Genomic DNA, 16,642 nt, shown 5'->3' on the forward strand with positions numbered 1-16,642 from the left:
TACATATTTTGCTGATCACTGTGGGTCCTACCACATTTAGGGAAAAATAATCATCAGAGAACTACCCTTCTCAGGACACTGTGCAATATGTCCCATCAAAAAAAGTTATGAAATAGGAGTTTGTGCAGAAGTGTGTTTGGGATATTTATCTACATTTTTGCTAAGTTCTATTCTTTCATGTGTTAATTTTGCACTCAGCTAATTCAGTAATCTCTTTCTATGTAGCAAATATGATATATACGGATTCCAAAACATCCCTGAAGATGACGATGAGGAAAAACTGGTGGCAAGAGTAAGGGCCCTTGATCTGAAGTCTTTGTCTCTGTCAGAGAGCCAAGAAATTTCAACAGTGGTGAAATGGGAAAACTATTTTGCCAGTACAGTAAATCGTGAGATGGTCCATTCACCAGAGCTCAAGAGTCTTGTCCGCAATGGGATACCTCACCAGCATCGCTCTAAAATGTGGAAGATGTTTGTAAACCTACATATTAAGAAACTAAAGGAAGAGAAACCTCCTGGATATTTCCAAGGTCTCCTCCAAAAAGCTCTTGAAAAACAAAACCCAGCATCAAAGCAGATAGAGTTGGATCTCATGAGGACACTTCCCAACAACAAGCATTACACCTCGCCCACCTCGGAGGGCATTCAGAAGCTACGCAATGTCTTGTTGGCTTATTCTTGGAGGAATCCAGATATTGGCTACTGCCAGGGATTGAATCGGTGAGGGCTATTTGTGTTCGGATCAGCCTTCTCTCTTTTATCACATATATCAAGTTAGAATAGAAATACACTTCTGAGGACCACAAGCATGTAGCTACTAATAATGTAGCCCTGGTTAGCAAAATGTCATTGGGCAATAAAAAGGGATTACTGCTCAGTCTTTCATGCAATGTGTATGTAAAACGTGTGTTCTTTCATTCTAGGCTGGCTGCTATTGCTCTCCTTTACCTTGATCAGGAGGATGCCTTTTGGTGCTTGGTTACCATAGTGGAGGTCTTCATGCCACGTGATTACTACACCAAAACTCTTCTAGGATCCCAGGTATCTATTGCATGTATCCTGGTATTCAACCCAGGCGTATTTAAAACTTATTTATATTACTTTCTGGTTATGCTGAAATGTATTTTAGTAGACTTAAAGGGTTTGTCCAGGACTAAACTATTTCTGAGCTATCCAAGACCTGACACCCCACGATCAGCTGTTAGAAGGTCCTGAGCCATTAGAAGCTTGCAGTGTACAGGGCCAGAACACTGCAGCTCCATACACTGTCTAGGGAAGTCTGAGAATGGTCACATTTATTTCAGTGGGAGGCATATAGTTTACCTCTCCATGGCTGGGTGATTTTTTTTTTTTTACTGTTTTGTACTTTCAGTTTTTCCTCCCTTTTCATTCTGGCATAACTTTGTGATTTCTCTGACATAGATTTATGAGGCTTGTTTTTTGCAGAACCAGTTTCTTCTGGGTTCTCTGGTTTCCTCCCACACTCCAAAGACATACTGATAGGGAATTTAGATTGTGAGCCCCGATGGGGACAGTGCTGATAATGTTTGTACAGTGCTGCAGAATTTGATGGTGCTATATAAGCATAATAAATTAATGAATACTGTATGAAGAATCCAAAGTTGAATCCCCTTCATGCTGGGTCAAAACAGCTGACAAGGTCGTATTATATTTAGTCTCGGGCACATATTATCGTGTATTAAAGATGTGAATTGGGTGGCGTTTCCTACAATAATCTTGAATTCCCTTCCTGAGTAAATGCTGAATAGTGATGATCGGGTGATTTTCTACAGCTACTTACTGTAGTGAAACAGTTTCTCTAATCGCATCAGTCAGAATTGTATTTGATTAGAATTATCATATATGTTCGGTGTTGCTTTAGAATATTTTTGCTGTTGTAGAGCTCTTTGTTAGCACTAAACAGCCAAAGTATAGGCTTGTATGACACCTACTAGAGCCACTCTACATGACTAACAAATTAAAGCTGCACTCTGAAACGCTATGGCATCTAGACATTAAATATATGATACAGGAACTGCATTACTGCTGTAGAAAACATGTTAATAAATGAAGGTACTTCGCGCACAAATTGGCCAATTCATGGGAGCCCAATAGCCAGCGACAAGGTGAACCCCTTTGTTGGGACCCCAAACCTAACATGATGCCTCTCCCGGGCTAAACATCTACAATTATATGGGCAGGTATGATCAAGCCCTATTTGAAAAAGCCTTAGGCTGATGGGAGGAGTGCTCAATCAGAGGGCATGTATTGCAAATATCAAAACTGACTGGCACTTCCAAACAGAAAAAGACAAGTGTGAATAGGTGCAAGCGAAGAGAGCCACTTTATATAACTGACAAATTAAGATGCACTCTGAAACGCTATAGTATGTAAACACTGAATATATGAAATTGGAACATTTTATAGTGTTTCAGATTGCAGCTTTAATTTGTTAGTTCTATAGATTGGCTCTCTTAGCTTGCACCTGTTCACACCTACTATAGCTGAACATGTCTAGTTTTACATTTAAAAATAAAATACACAATAAAATAAGAAGCATGAAGTATAAGATCTATAATGTAATCGGAGCGTTTCTAGTTTTGAACCACTTGTGAGTGATCTGCCAGTTATTTTGTCATTTGTACAAGAAAAAGAATACTTGCGTTCCATATAAAGCCCCATACTGGCAAAATTTTCAGGCCCTCTTTAGCCTCTGCCCAGGCTCCATCCCATCTCCTCCTCCACCCCTCGAACCTTCCACAGTCCCACCACCCACTCTTGGAAAAAATCCGATCATTGGAAACTGCTCCGATCAGAAGAATCGGTAACGTTTATCCCTGACAGGGCACTTTTATCCCTTTTTAAAATGCAGTGGCAGGTCTGATGTCTGACCGCAGCTACATGCATCGTTTTTGGCACTGCCAGAAAATGCCAAGTGCAGCGAGTGCAGCCACTGAGGGAATTAATGGATAAGCGGTCAAGTCGCACATGAGCTCCATTTTAATGGGGATAAAAGTTCTACATTCTGCCGATCGGTGCGGGTCCCAGCAGTGAGACCCCCACCAATCAATAATTTAGCACTTATCATCAGGCCAGGTTCACACGTTAAATATTTTACATAATTTATTTGTAAGCCAAAATCAGGAGTGGAACAGTCAGAGGAAAAGTATAATAGAAACACGTCACCACTTCTGCATTTATCACCCACTCCTGGTTTTGGCTTACAAATACTGATGTAAAATACTGACCAAATACTGAACGTGTGAATGTGTCCTTAAGATAGGAGATTACTTGTTTTCACCAGAGAACCTCTGTAAGTGTATAATTGCTACTGTCTAATAATCACAGGACAGGGAGGGGTTAAACGCCCAAGTAATTAATCTTTATTGGAAATAAAGAATCTTCTCCTTATTGGTATCAGAGAGAACAAGTGACCTCCATGCACAACACAATCCACTGTACCAAGGCCAATAATACCACATACAATGGATAAATACTGCCACACTGTGACCAGACCACGTATTACCACCGGTGTATTTGTGCACTGGTCAAAAGTGGTTTCATGTAGAACTCCCTGAAAAGACAAGAGGGCATGGTTCAATCTCCAGAGGAGACAGGCCTTCCTTACCATGAGAACTATACATCTGTAGAATGATCAACCTCCAGAGCTGGTCACAGCAGGAGCCATCTATGGTGTCAAAGAAGGCTTGGATTCTTTCTTTTTTTCTTTTAATTATAGAAGAAAATAACAAATACTTTTGTAAATGTGTTAAGTTCTTGTTCTGAATGTTGACTTAGTCAGTTGCCTCGAAGGATCCTTGGGGAAAAATTTGCCCTTTGTTGGCTGATTTGTACAAGCATTATGATTATACAGATACCACTCCCTTGATCCTTTCCCATCCCCCGATTAATCTCAATGGATACTTGTCTTTTTTCCAACCATATTATAGAGCTACTGTATGTGTGTATGCTAAACTAAGTGTAGAGCGGGAGTTAAACCTGAATATCTCCTGTTTTTTTGTACAGGTGGATCAGAGAGTTTTCAAGGACCTGATGAGTGAGAAGTTGCCTCGTCTCAATGCACATTTTGAGCAGCACAAGGTGGATTACACATTGATCACATTTAACTGGTTCCTAGTGGTATTTGTGGACAGCGTGGCTAGTGACATATTCTTTAGAATATGGGACACTTTCCTATATGAAGGATCTAAGGTAAATATGCAGATTGTAAATGTTTCAACGCTTTTCTTCTTGTTACGTTCTCATAATGCGCACAGCTGACTAGTATGTCATATAGTTAATGTGCATCTCCTATGTAGTCTGGAAGCCATGTTTTTTTCATCAGAGATCCTGGGTAATGGCGTCTAGGTGGTTTTTATGTCCATGCCAAAATATCACTCTGCAGCCTCTCCGCTCCTACACAAGCAAGCATGTGCTTCATTGGTACAATAATTTCCAAAATGGCATCCCTTGTGATGGACAAAGAATGTTCTAACACTTCCAGTTACATTTTACAATAAAATGTTGTGTAAATTTACAATTGCTTTGCTTTCACATGACACTTTATGTACTTTGTTCTCTCTACATTCAAATCTAAAGATATTCTTATGTTACCTGTCGCCAATGCATTTACACTGGTCAGAGGATAAATATTTTGCCTTTACTATGGTGTTTTTTACATGATGTCAGATTCACCATAAATCCAGTTGCTCCATCTTTTAGATATATTGTAAAAAATATTTGTATAATGTATAAAATATGTTTGTGTGTGTATGTACAGTGCTGCTCACCATTATTGGCACCCCTTTATTTTTTTCATAAACGGTACAACATCTTCAGAAATGAATGGAAATGTACCAAAGTTATATCCTCAGAAATTTTTAATTATTGGTCCAAAGTAATGCAACAATAACACATTGTTTTTCAACTTCCATGTTGCAATTTCAAAGAAGGAGCAGAATAAACAGCATGTGCAGCAATAAAGGCACCCCTAATTAATACTTGGTTGCACACCCTTTGACATTGATGACAGCCTCCAAACATTTCTTGTAGCCATCTATAAGCTTCTTGCACTTCTCCGCTGGAATTTTCTCCCATCTTCCTTTGCAGTTTGTTCAAGCTCTTGAATGTTTGCAGGGTTCTTTTTCCCAATGGCAGATTTCAGCTCACCCCAAAGATTTGCAGTGGGATTGAGGTTAGGACTCATTGCTAGCCATTTTAAAAGAGTCCATTTTTATTCGTACTTCCATGACAGCACCACGAGAGAGAGGATCCACCCATCAAGGACAGGAAACCTACAGGTTAAAAAGAGCGGCACCTCTGTCCCGCCTCAGTTTAGGTTTCCTGTCCTTGATGGGAGACCTATCAGGCTTACCTGCAGGATGAAGAAATGGTCTCTTGGCCCAGCGGTGAAGTTCCTGCCCTAGTCGGTCCTGACTCTGGAGACGCCACGGTAGGGCTCATTGGGGCACCTCCATGCGCTTTGCGGTCAGCGTGACATCCCCTCTTGGAGGTGGATGGTCCGCTATGTGTGGGACCGCATGCGGGCAACCCCCCCCCCCCCTGCTAAACTATGCAAGGGATCTGGGACACGCCGGCGGGGAACGTGACAGGCGCGGCCCTGTGACGTGTTTCCGGAGCGCAGGGGGAACGCCGGAGCAGGACACGTTTCACCGGACAAGGGGCGTCCCGCCAGTGCTGCTGGGTGGCAGTGATCAGCCCACCTGGGGGGGGAGGAGGAGGTTCTTTCCGGGGACCCACCACACAGGTACCAGTATAAAAAGAACTGGCAACATACAGAGGTGCTTCCCAGCCCATTGTTTTCTTTTTGGTAACATGGGAGATACACAAGAGCAGCTATCACCTCAGCAAGAACAACTGCTGCAGGAGCAGCCCTCTGGGGAGCCCTCACAACAGGCGGTACAACGTCATTTCCCGGTCTGGGTCCAATCGTTCGACTAGGAAGTTCACCGCAAAAAGCAGGAAGGAAGGTCCTGTTGTTTGGCATGATCCTCCGCCGGTTAAGAAGGATTCCTCTGCTTCTACGGTACCACTTATTCCAAGGGGTAAGTGGAATCTTTGTGAAAGTTCTACTAATTCTTCTCCTACTTCTGTCTGTAATTTTTTCAGAGCAAGAAATGTTCATTTAAATCAAGACATAAGGAATGTGCCCTATGCAGCAATCCGCTCCCTGATGCATATATTAAGAAATTGTGGCAACCTTATATTGACAAGGTAATGACGGAAGAAACCCCGGGGTTTTCCTTAGGTCTAAAAACTTTAATTAAAGAAGAAATGGGCAAGGCTTTGCGAGGAAATTCTGAGACCAGGCATTCTCCTCAGGACCCTCGGCCAGGCTCAGACTCTGATATCTCAGACATTTCTTCCTCTTCCCTCTCTTCCTCTAATAGCGAGTCTGATAGACAATGTTTTCCTCTGCATGAGGTTGATGCCTTGGTAAAAGCTGTCCGAACAACCATGGGCATTGTGGACACTAGACCAGAAAAGTCTTTGGAGGATGTAATGTTTGGGGGATTAGGTCAGAAAAAGAAGAGATGTTTCCCCGTGAATACTAAGATTAAAGATCTCCTTGATAGAGAGTGGCAAAAGCCAGATAGGAAGGGCAGCATCCCTCCCTCCTTCAAAAGGAGGTATCCATTTGATGATGCCGCATGTTCCTCTTGGTCAAAAGCACCAAGGCTAGATGTTGCCATTTCTAAGGCATCAAAAAAGTCTACTCTCCCCTTTGACGACATGGGAGCATTAAGAGACCCCCTGGACAGACGAGCAGATACCTTTTTGAAAGGTGCATGGGAGACAGCTGCAGGAGCCCTGAAACCAGCAGTGGCAGCCACCTGCACATCCAGAGCCCTGATGGTCTGGCTGGAACAGCTAGACAACCAACTGAAAGAGGGTGTCTCCAGGAAGGAAATTATTTCTTCCCTCCCCCTGGTCCAGGGTGCAGCTTCCTTTCTTGCTGACGCGTCTACGGACTCAGTTAGACTGGCAGCAAAATTTTCACCTCTGTCAAATGCTGCTCGGCATGCCCTATGGCTTAAATGCTGGCTTGGAGATGTACAAACGAAGTCGAGACTTTGTACAATTCCTTGTGAGGGGGAATATCTTTTCGGCCAAACCATGGATGAACTTTTGGAAAAAGCTGGAGATCCTAAGAAGGGGTTTCCGTCTGTTTCTCTACCCTCTTTTAAGAGATCATTTCGGAAAAAGAAGTTTGTCCGAAGAAGAAAATTTTTTTAGAGAACAGGAGAAATTCGAAGAAAGAGGTCGCAAAGGTAGAGGCCTACTCTTTGGTTCTTCTTCCAAAGATGAGCAGAAGCCAGGGGAATCACAATCGGCCCAGGTGGGAGGGAGATTGTCATTGTTTTTCCCTGCCTGGGAATGTGTTTCACATACCAATTGGATTTTGAGCCTGATTTAAATTTGGTCTTAAATTTCAATTTCAAGCCCTTCCTTACAGAAGATTTGTGATTATTCCCTCTAGTTCCTCCCCAGAGCGGCAGACTGCCCTCGTATCGGAGATTCAAGACCTAATAAAGAAAAACGTCCTGATTGAGGTTCCGAAAACGGAAGAGGGACACGGATTCTACTCCCCGCTCTTCCTGGTCCCCCAAACCAGATGGGTGCTTCAGGACAATTATAAATTTAAGATCCTTAAATAGCCTTCTTAAAATAGATACCTTTAAAATGGAATCATTAAAATCGATAATAAAATTACTTTTCCCCCACTGTTATATGGTAGTCCTGGATCTTAGAGACGCATATTACCATGTTCCCATTCATAAGGATTATCAGAAGTATTTAAGGGTGGCCATTGAAATAAGAGGGGTTGTTAGACACTTCCAGTATGCCGCCCTTCCCTTTGGGTTGGCTATAGCCCCGAGAGTTTTTACCAAACTAGTGGCAGAAGTTATGGCCCATCGAAGAGAAAAAGATATCTTAATAATCCCTTACCTTGATGATTTCCTGATAGTGGGGAACTCCTTTGTACAGTGCGAGGCCCACCTTCAGGTGACAATTTCTGTCCTTGAAGGCCTAGGTTGGTTTCTAAATCTGGAAAAATCTAGGTTGACCCCACAAAAAACTCAACAGTTCCTGGGGGTCATTTTAGATTCAGAAAGACAGTTATGCCATTTATCAGAAGAAAAGATTGCAAAAATCCAGGGTTTAGTGAAACATTGTATGGATAGACCCTCTATGTCACTCCGTAAAGCCATGTCATTATTAGGGACCCTGACCTCTAGTTTTACCGCGGTGCGTTGGTCCCAATTTCACTCAAGGGCTCTTCAATGGGATATATTATGTAACGACTCAATTCTAGATGGACATCTAGACCGGGAGTTTACCTTGGCCCCCCGCTCCTTACAATCCCTTCGTTGGTGGTTGTTATACACTAATCTTTCTAGGGGAGTCCCTTGGGAATGTAAACCTACTGCAGTCTTGACTACAGATGCAAGTGCTACAGGTTGGGGAGCTCATTTTGAAGGTAACTTAATTCAGGGGATCTGGTCAGAGAATGAGGTACAGTTTTCCTCGAATGTTAAGGAACTTCTGGCAGTCGATTATGCGCTCAATGGGTTCCTTGTATATTTGCAGGGCCAGGATGTCCGTATACTCTCGGACAATCAAGTCTCAGTAGCATATACACCGCTTGCAGAATTATTAGGCAAATGCGTATTTTGATCACTTTGATACTTTTTATACATGTTGTCCTACTCCAAGCTGCATAGGCTTGAGAGCCAACTACCAATTAAGTAAATCTGGTGAAGTGCATCTCTGTAATGAGCAGGGGTGTTGTCTAATGACATCAACACCCTATATAAGGTGTGCTTAATTATTAGACAACTTCCTTTCCTTTGGCAAAATGGGTCAGAAGAGAGATTTGACGGGCTTTGAAAAGTCCAAAATTGTGAGATGTCTTGCAGAGGGATGCAGCAGTCTTTAAATTTCCAAACTTTTGAAGCGTGATCACCGAACAATCAAGCGTTTCATGGCAAATAGCCAACAGGGTCGCAAGAAGCGTATTGGCCAAAAAAGGCGCAAAATAACTGCCCATGAATTGAGGAAAATCAAGCGTGAAGCTACCAAGATGCCATTCGCCACCAGTTTTACCATATTTCAGAGCTGCAACATTACTGGAGTATCAAATAGCATAAGGTGTGCGATACTCAGGGACATGGCCAAGGTAAGGAAGGCTTAAAAACGACCACCTTTGAACAAGAAACATAAGATAAAACGTCAAGAATGGGCCAAGAAATATCTTAAGACTGACTTTTCAAAGGTTTTATGGACTGATGAAATGAGAGTGACTCTTGATAGGCCAGATGGATAGCCAGAGACTGGCTCAATAAAGGGCAGAGAGCTCCACTCCGACTCCGACGCCAGCAAGGTGGAGGTGGGGTACTGGTATGGGCTGGTATCATCAAAGATGAACTTGTGGGACCTTTTTGGGTTGAGGATGGAGTGAAGCTCAACTCCCAGACCTACTGCCAGTTTCTGGAAGACAACTTCTTCAAGCAGTGGTACAGGAAGAAGTCAGTATTGTTCAAGAAAAACATGATTTTCATGCAGGACAATGCTCCATCACATGCATCCAACTACACCACAGCGTGGCTGGCCAGTAAAGGTCTAAAAGAAGAAAAAATAATGAAATGGCCCACTTGTTTTCTGATCTGAACCCCATAGAGAACCTGTGGTCCATCATAAAATGTAAGATCTACAGGGAGGCAAAACAGTACACCACCTCTCAGAACAGTGTCTGGGAGGCTGTGGTGGCTGCTGCACGCAATGTTGATCGAAAACAGATCAAGCAACTAACAGAATCTATGGATGTAAGGCTGTTGAGTGTCATCATAAAGAAAGGTGGCTATATTGATCACTAATTTTTTGGGGTTTTGTTTTTGCATGTCAGAAATGTTTATTTCTAAATTTTGTGCACTAATATTGGTTTACCTGGTGAAAATAAACAAGTGAGATGGGATTATTTTTGGTTTTTATTAAGTTGCCTAATAATTCTGCACAGTAATAGTTACCTGCACAAACAGATATCCTCCTAAGATGGCCAAATCTAAAAAAAAAAACACTCCAACTTCCAAAAATATTAAGCTTGGATATTTGAGGCTTTTGGGTTGATTGAGAACATAGTTGTTGATCAATAATAAAAATAATCCTCTAAAATACAACTTGCCTAATAATTCTGCACACAGTGTATAAATCATCAAGGGGGAACCCGTTCAAAAGACTTAATGCGAGTAGCGGACAGACTTCTTCAGAAAGCAGAAGTTCATCTTCTCTCCCTTTCTGCTGTTCACCTAAGAGGAAAAGAAAACGTCAAAGCAGATTTTCTCAGCCGCAGTTCCCTAAAAGAAGGAGACTGGTCCTTGAACCCTCAGATATTTTCCAAGATTGTGGCAATGTGGGGTCTTCCAACAGTGGCCTTGTTCACGGCAAAATCCAATCGGAAGGTGGCAACGTTTTGTTCCCTAAACCCCAGAGAAAGGCCCCTGGCAGTGGACGCCTTCATGGTCCCCTGGGAGTTTCCTTTGGCGTATGCATTTCCTTCCATGGTTCTGCTTCCGTCAGTCATAACGAAAATCCGGGCATACAAAGTCAGAATGATCCTTATATGCCCCTTTTGGCCCAAGAGGCCATGGTTCTCTTGTCTCCGGAGAATGTTGATATCGGACTCCTGGGTTCTTCCTGAGATTCCGGACCTTCTCACTCAGTGTCCAGTTTCCCATCCTCCAGCCTCAAATCTCCATTTAACGGCATGGAATTTGAAAGGGCACTATTAACCAGCAAAGGGTTTTCCACAAATGTAGTAAACACTCTCCTATGTAGCAGAAAACCCGTCACTACCCGCATCTACGCTAGAACTTGGAGGAAGTTCCTGTCCCTTTCAAAGTCCAAACCAGAGGATGGGGTCCCTATTGGGGAAATACTAGAATTTCTACAGTGGGGTTTAGAACAGGGCCTTACTACTAGTACATTGAAAGTACAAGTTTCGGCTTTAGGTGCTTTATTTTCTTCCGATATAGCGGCTAATTATTGGGTAGCATGGTTTATAAAAGCCTCTTTTAGGTGTAGACCTATTATTAAATCTAGATCCTCTCCCTGGGATTTAAACCTGGTCTTAAATGCCTTGACTAACCCTCCTTTCGAGCCCCTAGATTCAGCTTCCCATAAAATTCTTCTTCTTAAGACAGCCCTGTTGGTTGCCCTGACTTCAGCCAGAAGAGTAAGTGACATACAGGCTCTTTCTATATCCCCACCATTTACCCAAATTCTGGATGATAGAATTGTACTAAGGCCTGACCCAGCCTTTCTTCCAAAGGTAGTCTCACGATTCCATAGGTCTCAGGAGGTAAATCTTCCAACTTTTTGTTTTCCCCCTAAAAACCAGAAGAAGGAGAAACTACACACATTAGATGTTAGAAGGTGCGTAGTTAAATACCTGGAGGTTTCACACAGTTTTAGGAAAGATAGTTCCCTATTTATATGCCATCAGGGGGCTAGGAAAGGTTGTAAAGCTTCAAAATCTACGATTGCGAGGTGGATTAAAGAGGCCATCACCCTCGCCTACTCTTCGGGAGTTAAGGAAGTACCGGAGGGGTTGAGGGCACACTCCACCAGAGCAGTAGCAACCTCCTGGGCCGAGAAGATGGGGGTTTCCATCGAAGACATATGTAAGGCTGCCACCTGGTCTTCTCCCTCCACCTTCTATAGGCATTATAGGTTGGATTTGGGTGATTCCTCTGATCTCACCTTTGGGAGATCGTGGTACTCGTGGTGCTGTCATGGGAGTACGAATAAAGCCTTAGTTACTTACCGGTAACGGGATTTTTCGGAGCCCATGACAGCACCCTTATATTCCCACCCTACACTGGTGTTTCGCATCCCCGTTGAGTTAATTTCCTTTTTTGCACCCTCGCGGGAAGTTGGTTAAAGTCATTGGCTTAAAATGAATTTGTTGTTGTAATTAACCTTGGCGGTCCTCTCATGCTCTGTTAACTTAAACTGAGGCTGGAGAGAGGTGCCGCCCTTTTTAACCTGTAGGTTTCCTTTCTTGATGGGCGGCTCCTCACTCTCGTCGTGCTGTCATTGGCTCCGAAAAATCCCGTTACCAGTAAGTAACTAAGGCTTTCTTTTTCAACCATTCCTGTGTACTTCTGGACTTGTGCTTTGGGTCATTGTCTTCCTGGAGGACCCATGATCTTCGACTCAAACCAAGTTTTCTTACACTGGGTAGGACATTTCACTCTTAAAATCTCTTGATAATGCTCTTGATTTCCTGTGAATACGGTCAAGGCCTCCAGTACCAGATGCAGCAAAGCTCAGTCGTTCCTTTTTATGTCTTTTCTTGAGCAATGGTTCTTTCTTGGCCTTTGCCCATAAAGCTCTGCTTGGTTTAATGTGCAGCGTATGGTACTTGTTGAAACCATGACCCCAGACTGTTCCAGGTTGGCTTTCAGGTCTTTGGATGTTTGACGTAGTGTTTTTTCCACCATTTGCACCAACCTTTGAAGACATCTCTTGTCAATTTTCCTCATTCCCTAACGTTCAGGGAAGTTCTTGACGGTTCCATGCTTGGCAAACTTCTTAATAACATTGCTCACTGTTGTAACTGGGATACCAAGGTGCTTGGAGATGTTCTTTGTAAACTGAGGGTCCTGTACCAATTATTGTTTTGCCCATGCTGCAAATTCAGTGCGCCGATCTGGGTCATCCTCGATGAGATGCTGCAGCAGCTGGATTTTGTAAGGGTGCTATTTGTGAGTAGCTAATATCCACCGAAGGGATTTTTCGACTGATGCCACTCTCCAGTGACATGCGGCGAGTGCTACGCTGTGGGCTCTTGCTGAATGAAGCTAGGACAGCCACTGATGTTTCTTCATTAGTAACAGTTTTCTTGCGTCCACATTTTGGCAAATCCAACACTGAACCTGTTTCACGAAATTTGGCAAGCAGTTTGCTAACTGTAGCATGGGAGAGATGGGTGGTCTCGTAGGGTGTCTTGCATTGAAATCTGCTGCAATGACCCGGGTACTGCGTCCACCAGACATCAACACAATTTCTATCCGCTCCTCACGTGTTAACCTCTGCGACATGTCAATGGCTGTAAACAAAGAGAAACTTGTAAATGACTCATGAAAGAATAAAGTTACGTTAAAACCAAGCACGCCATTGTTTTTCTTATGAAATTCTCAATACGTTTGTGTCACATGACCCTCTTCCCATTGAAAAAAATAAAGTTGGATCCAAAATGGCTGACTTCAAATGGCCACCATGGTCACCACCCATCTGGAAAAGTTTTCCCCCTCCCATATACTAATGTGCCACAAACAGGAAGTTGATATCACCAACCATTCCCATTTTATTTAGGTGTATCCATATAAATGGCCCACCCTGTATAATGTATAAAATATATTACTTTCACCGATCTGGAGACACAGGCAGTTACATTTTATGGTTGCCACTTTATGCTACATTTTGTGCACATTTGTAGTTACATGTGTAATATTTTTCTCTCCATGAATTAGGTCATTTTTCGTTTTGCTCTGGGTTTGTTCAAATATAAAGAAGAGGATTTTCTGAAGCTCCGCGACTCTACATCCATCTTTAAGTATTTGCGATACTTCAGTCGGACCATTCTTGATGCAAGGTGTGTTGAATTCTTGTTATAATATACGGTATATAAGGTTATGTCAAGAATGTAAACGGTACATACAGAAAGAGGAACATCAGTGTCTGCATATATATATGCAATGATAATGGCAATTGTGAGACTTATTTTTATACCATTTTCACCCTTTGTTGCAGGAAACTGAGTAATATGGCCTTTGTAGATATGAACCCATTCCCTCTACGCCAGATCCGCAACCGCCGAACGTATCACTTGGAGAAAGTCCGACTGGAGCTGTCTGAGTTGGACGCTATCCGCGCAGACTTTATACGAGAACGAGAGACAAACCCAGAAAGACGAGATCTCATAAGTGACGATGATGAGGACAATTAGGGCGCAAAAGCCTTCCATCATGGAGGTCACTAGAAAAAAACTTGTGAAATAACGCTGAGCGTATTTCTAAACTTCTAGCAGTCTCTCTCTGGATATCAATTCAGTGTCAAATTGCTTAGAAAAAATGTGGTAAATGTTTCTTTATGATGTTGAGATGAGAAACCTGCCATTTGATCTCAGAATGTATTCAGTGCCTGAGTGTTAGAGGGGATACTAAACGAAAAGGCTATATGTTGTTCCATGTTATCAGCCACTTTGGGCTAATATCCCAACCCAATGATTACTGCAGTACTGAGATCCATGAGATATTTGTGTGGGCAGGAAAAGTGTTGGCAGCTCGTGTTATTATAAATGTGTTTCTAAGGGAAGTGATGTCATTTGTTTTAGAAGGTGGTAGAGTAAGTTACCGCCATATATTGTGCTACACATACTCAGTGCAAGTGCCCTTAGAGACGTTGTTGGTCCTCCCTGGGCTACATGTACCCCAGGTTGAGAACCTAAGGATGGCCAATTGTTTGTTCGTACAATGGGTCTGGATTGTTACCTATTCTCCATTGAAGTAGACATGCTTGCTCAGCTGAACCGAGCATGTATCTTTATGGTGGATTTGGGAGAAATAGCTGTTGCCTGACAACTATTTCACATGTATGGCCATCTGATGTTACATGTAACACTGCACTTTTAGAAGCTGATTACTTCAGGTTTAGCCCTTTCAGAAAAAAATTTATGAGAGCAGTAAAAAAACATGCTGGAAAGTAAATTTGTTACATTGGCACCAGGGATCAGGCATTCAGGTGCCAACATTTTGCACTTTTGGTAAAATCTTTTTAGTACTTAGACATATTAGTTGTAGAGTGGTTACTTTACTATCATTCCAAGAATTTTTTTAGCACAGTATTTTTGTTACACTTTTTTTTTTTTTTTGGTACCTTTTAACCACGTGTATTTTCTTTTATGTTACAATATGCATGTATATCAATTAATTTTATATTCTTTTTTTGCCTTAAATTCCATAAACACACACATAAATGCAGCAGTATTATAAACGTATAATTAATTAAGTTTATTTCTACCCGCATTTATATCAAGGTTACATTTTGCATTATTGGGTAAGCTTTAAACTCATAGGATTTACTAATAAGGAATACATGATGGCACTTACACAACAAACGAGCATCCAGATATATTACGATTTAGGCTTTGATCACACAATCGTAGTGGCTTCTGTTTGTAAGCCATGACGGGTATATCAAATCCGATTTCCAATTGATACCCAATAAGCTATTGACTTGAATGGAGCCATTGGCGGTTTCAGTAACTTTGAGTAAGTTACAATGACCAAAATGGATTATCATCCAAACATGAAGGGTAAAAATGACCATAAAACATATCAGAAATATCCTTTATTAATTCTATAATGGGTATACAATTTATAATGAATGTATTAGAGGGGTAGGAAAAAAAAAGATGTAAAATGCCCAATAACCATATACAGACTCCAGCTAGCAATCATACAAATAGAATATGATGGCTGCTAGAAATATGTCAGGAAGACAAAAAAAAAAAATTATACTTACCCTTAGACTTGACGACAGCTAAGATGTACATGTGAAGGAATGAAAACTTTGATGTGAGTTTCGCTATTCTCCGGCTTTATCAGGAGATGACGAGTACTATCAGTGTAGACTGCATTATTCTTACCATTAAAACTACCAGAGACCCCAACCAAATTCTAGAAACTTTGTGTACACCTACAGCATGTATGGCATGTAGCATTAATATTTTCTTACATTCCTGAAATGTAGCATTTTTATGAGATAAAAGCCTCAAACGTATAAGGTGGATTAAATCTGTGTTCTGAATATACCCTTAATTGTTAGAGAACTACATTCCTTTAGTCTTGGCAGAGCCACACTGAAGCCAACCACCATGGCATCAGCTATCTGTCCTAGTCTTTATCATGAGAAGAACATGGCCTGTGTGTCGTATTGGATCCAGTGCATTTTTTTTTTCGTTTATAAAATGATATTCAGACTCAACAGTTCCCAAAAAGTCCAAAAGTTTATGAAAATTACAATAGAGAAGACATGTTTTAGTTTGGTGACCACAAGTAAGCACTTTACCCCTCTGTGTAAAACATTATTCAGACTTTTTTTTTTCCCCTTTTTTCTTTGATTGTGGGGAGGAAGGGTGGGATTCAATGTTTTTTTACTACAATTCTTCTGGAGAGTAATATCCTAAATGCTGTAATGTCTTCACACTCTGGACATCTTGGTCCATAAAGCAGAATTTGCATTAAATTAGCGCAGTCTCCATCGCCATATTCAGATCCATCCCAAGTGAGCTATTGACGCAGAATTCAGATGTAACATTTCTATGAATATCTGTAATTTCTGAAACGTGGGTCCAGCAGCAAAGGCCTTGCAGCCATGACGATTGTTACTTTACAGTGTTACACAATCTTATTTTTGCCTTCAGTAAAAAAAAAAATAATTGCTGAAATTTTCTTTGTATTCCTGAATCACTATTTTATTACTTCTTTTTGAGACATTCAGACAGTTTCCATTTTTTCTTTCAGAATCAAAACAAGCAGTGTTTTTTTTTTTTTTT

General features: G+C 41.6%; 1 protein-coding gene across 2 annotated transcripts in view; it reads left to right on the top strand.

Annotated features, from left to right (window-relative positions):
* The window catches only part of TBC1D2B (TBC1 domain family member 2B), a 64,165-nt gene extending 47,523 nt beyond the window's left edge, over positions 1-16,642 (top strand). For both annotated transcript variants that reach the window (XM_073652689.1, XM_073652690.1), the window contains exons 9-13: positions 226-720; positions 924-1,041; positions 4,027-4,212; positions 13,557-13,678; positions 13,837-16,642. In XM_073652689.1, the coding sequence (XP_073508790.1) occupies positions 226-720; positions 924-1,041; positions 4,027-4,212; positions 13,557-13,678; positions 13,837-14,032 (1,117 nt within the window). In that variant the 3' untranslated portion in view covers positions 14,033-16,642. The remainder of the gene's footprint in view (positions 1-225; positions 721-923; positions 1,042-4,026; positions 4,213-13,556; positions 13,679-13,836) is intronic.

The sequence above is a fragment of the Phyllobates terribilis genome, unplaced genomic scaffold, assembly GCF_046119375.1.
Source record: "Phyllobates terribilis strain yellow unplaced genomic scaffold, ASM4611937v1 Scaffold_11__3_contigs__length_659146591, whole genome shotgun sequence".
NCBI lineage: Eukaryota > Metazoa > Chordata > Amphibia > Anura > Dendrobatidae > Phyllobates > Phyllobates terribilis.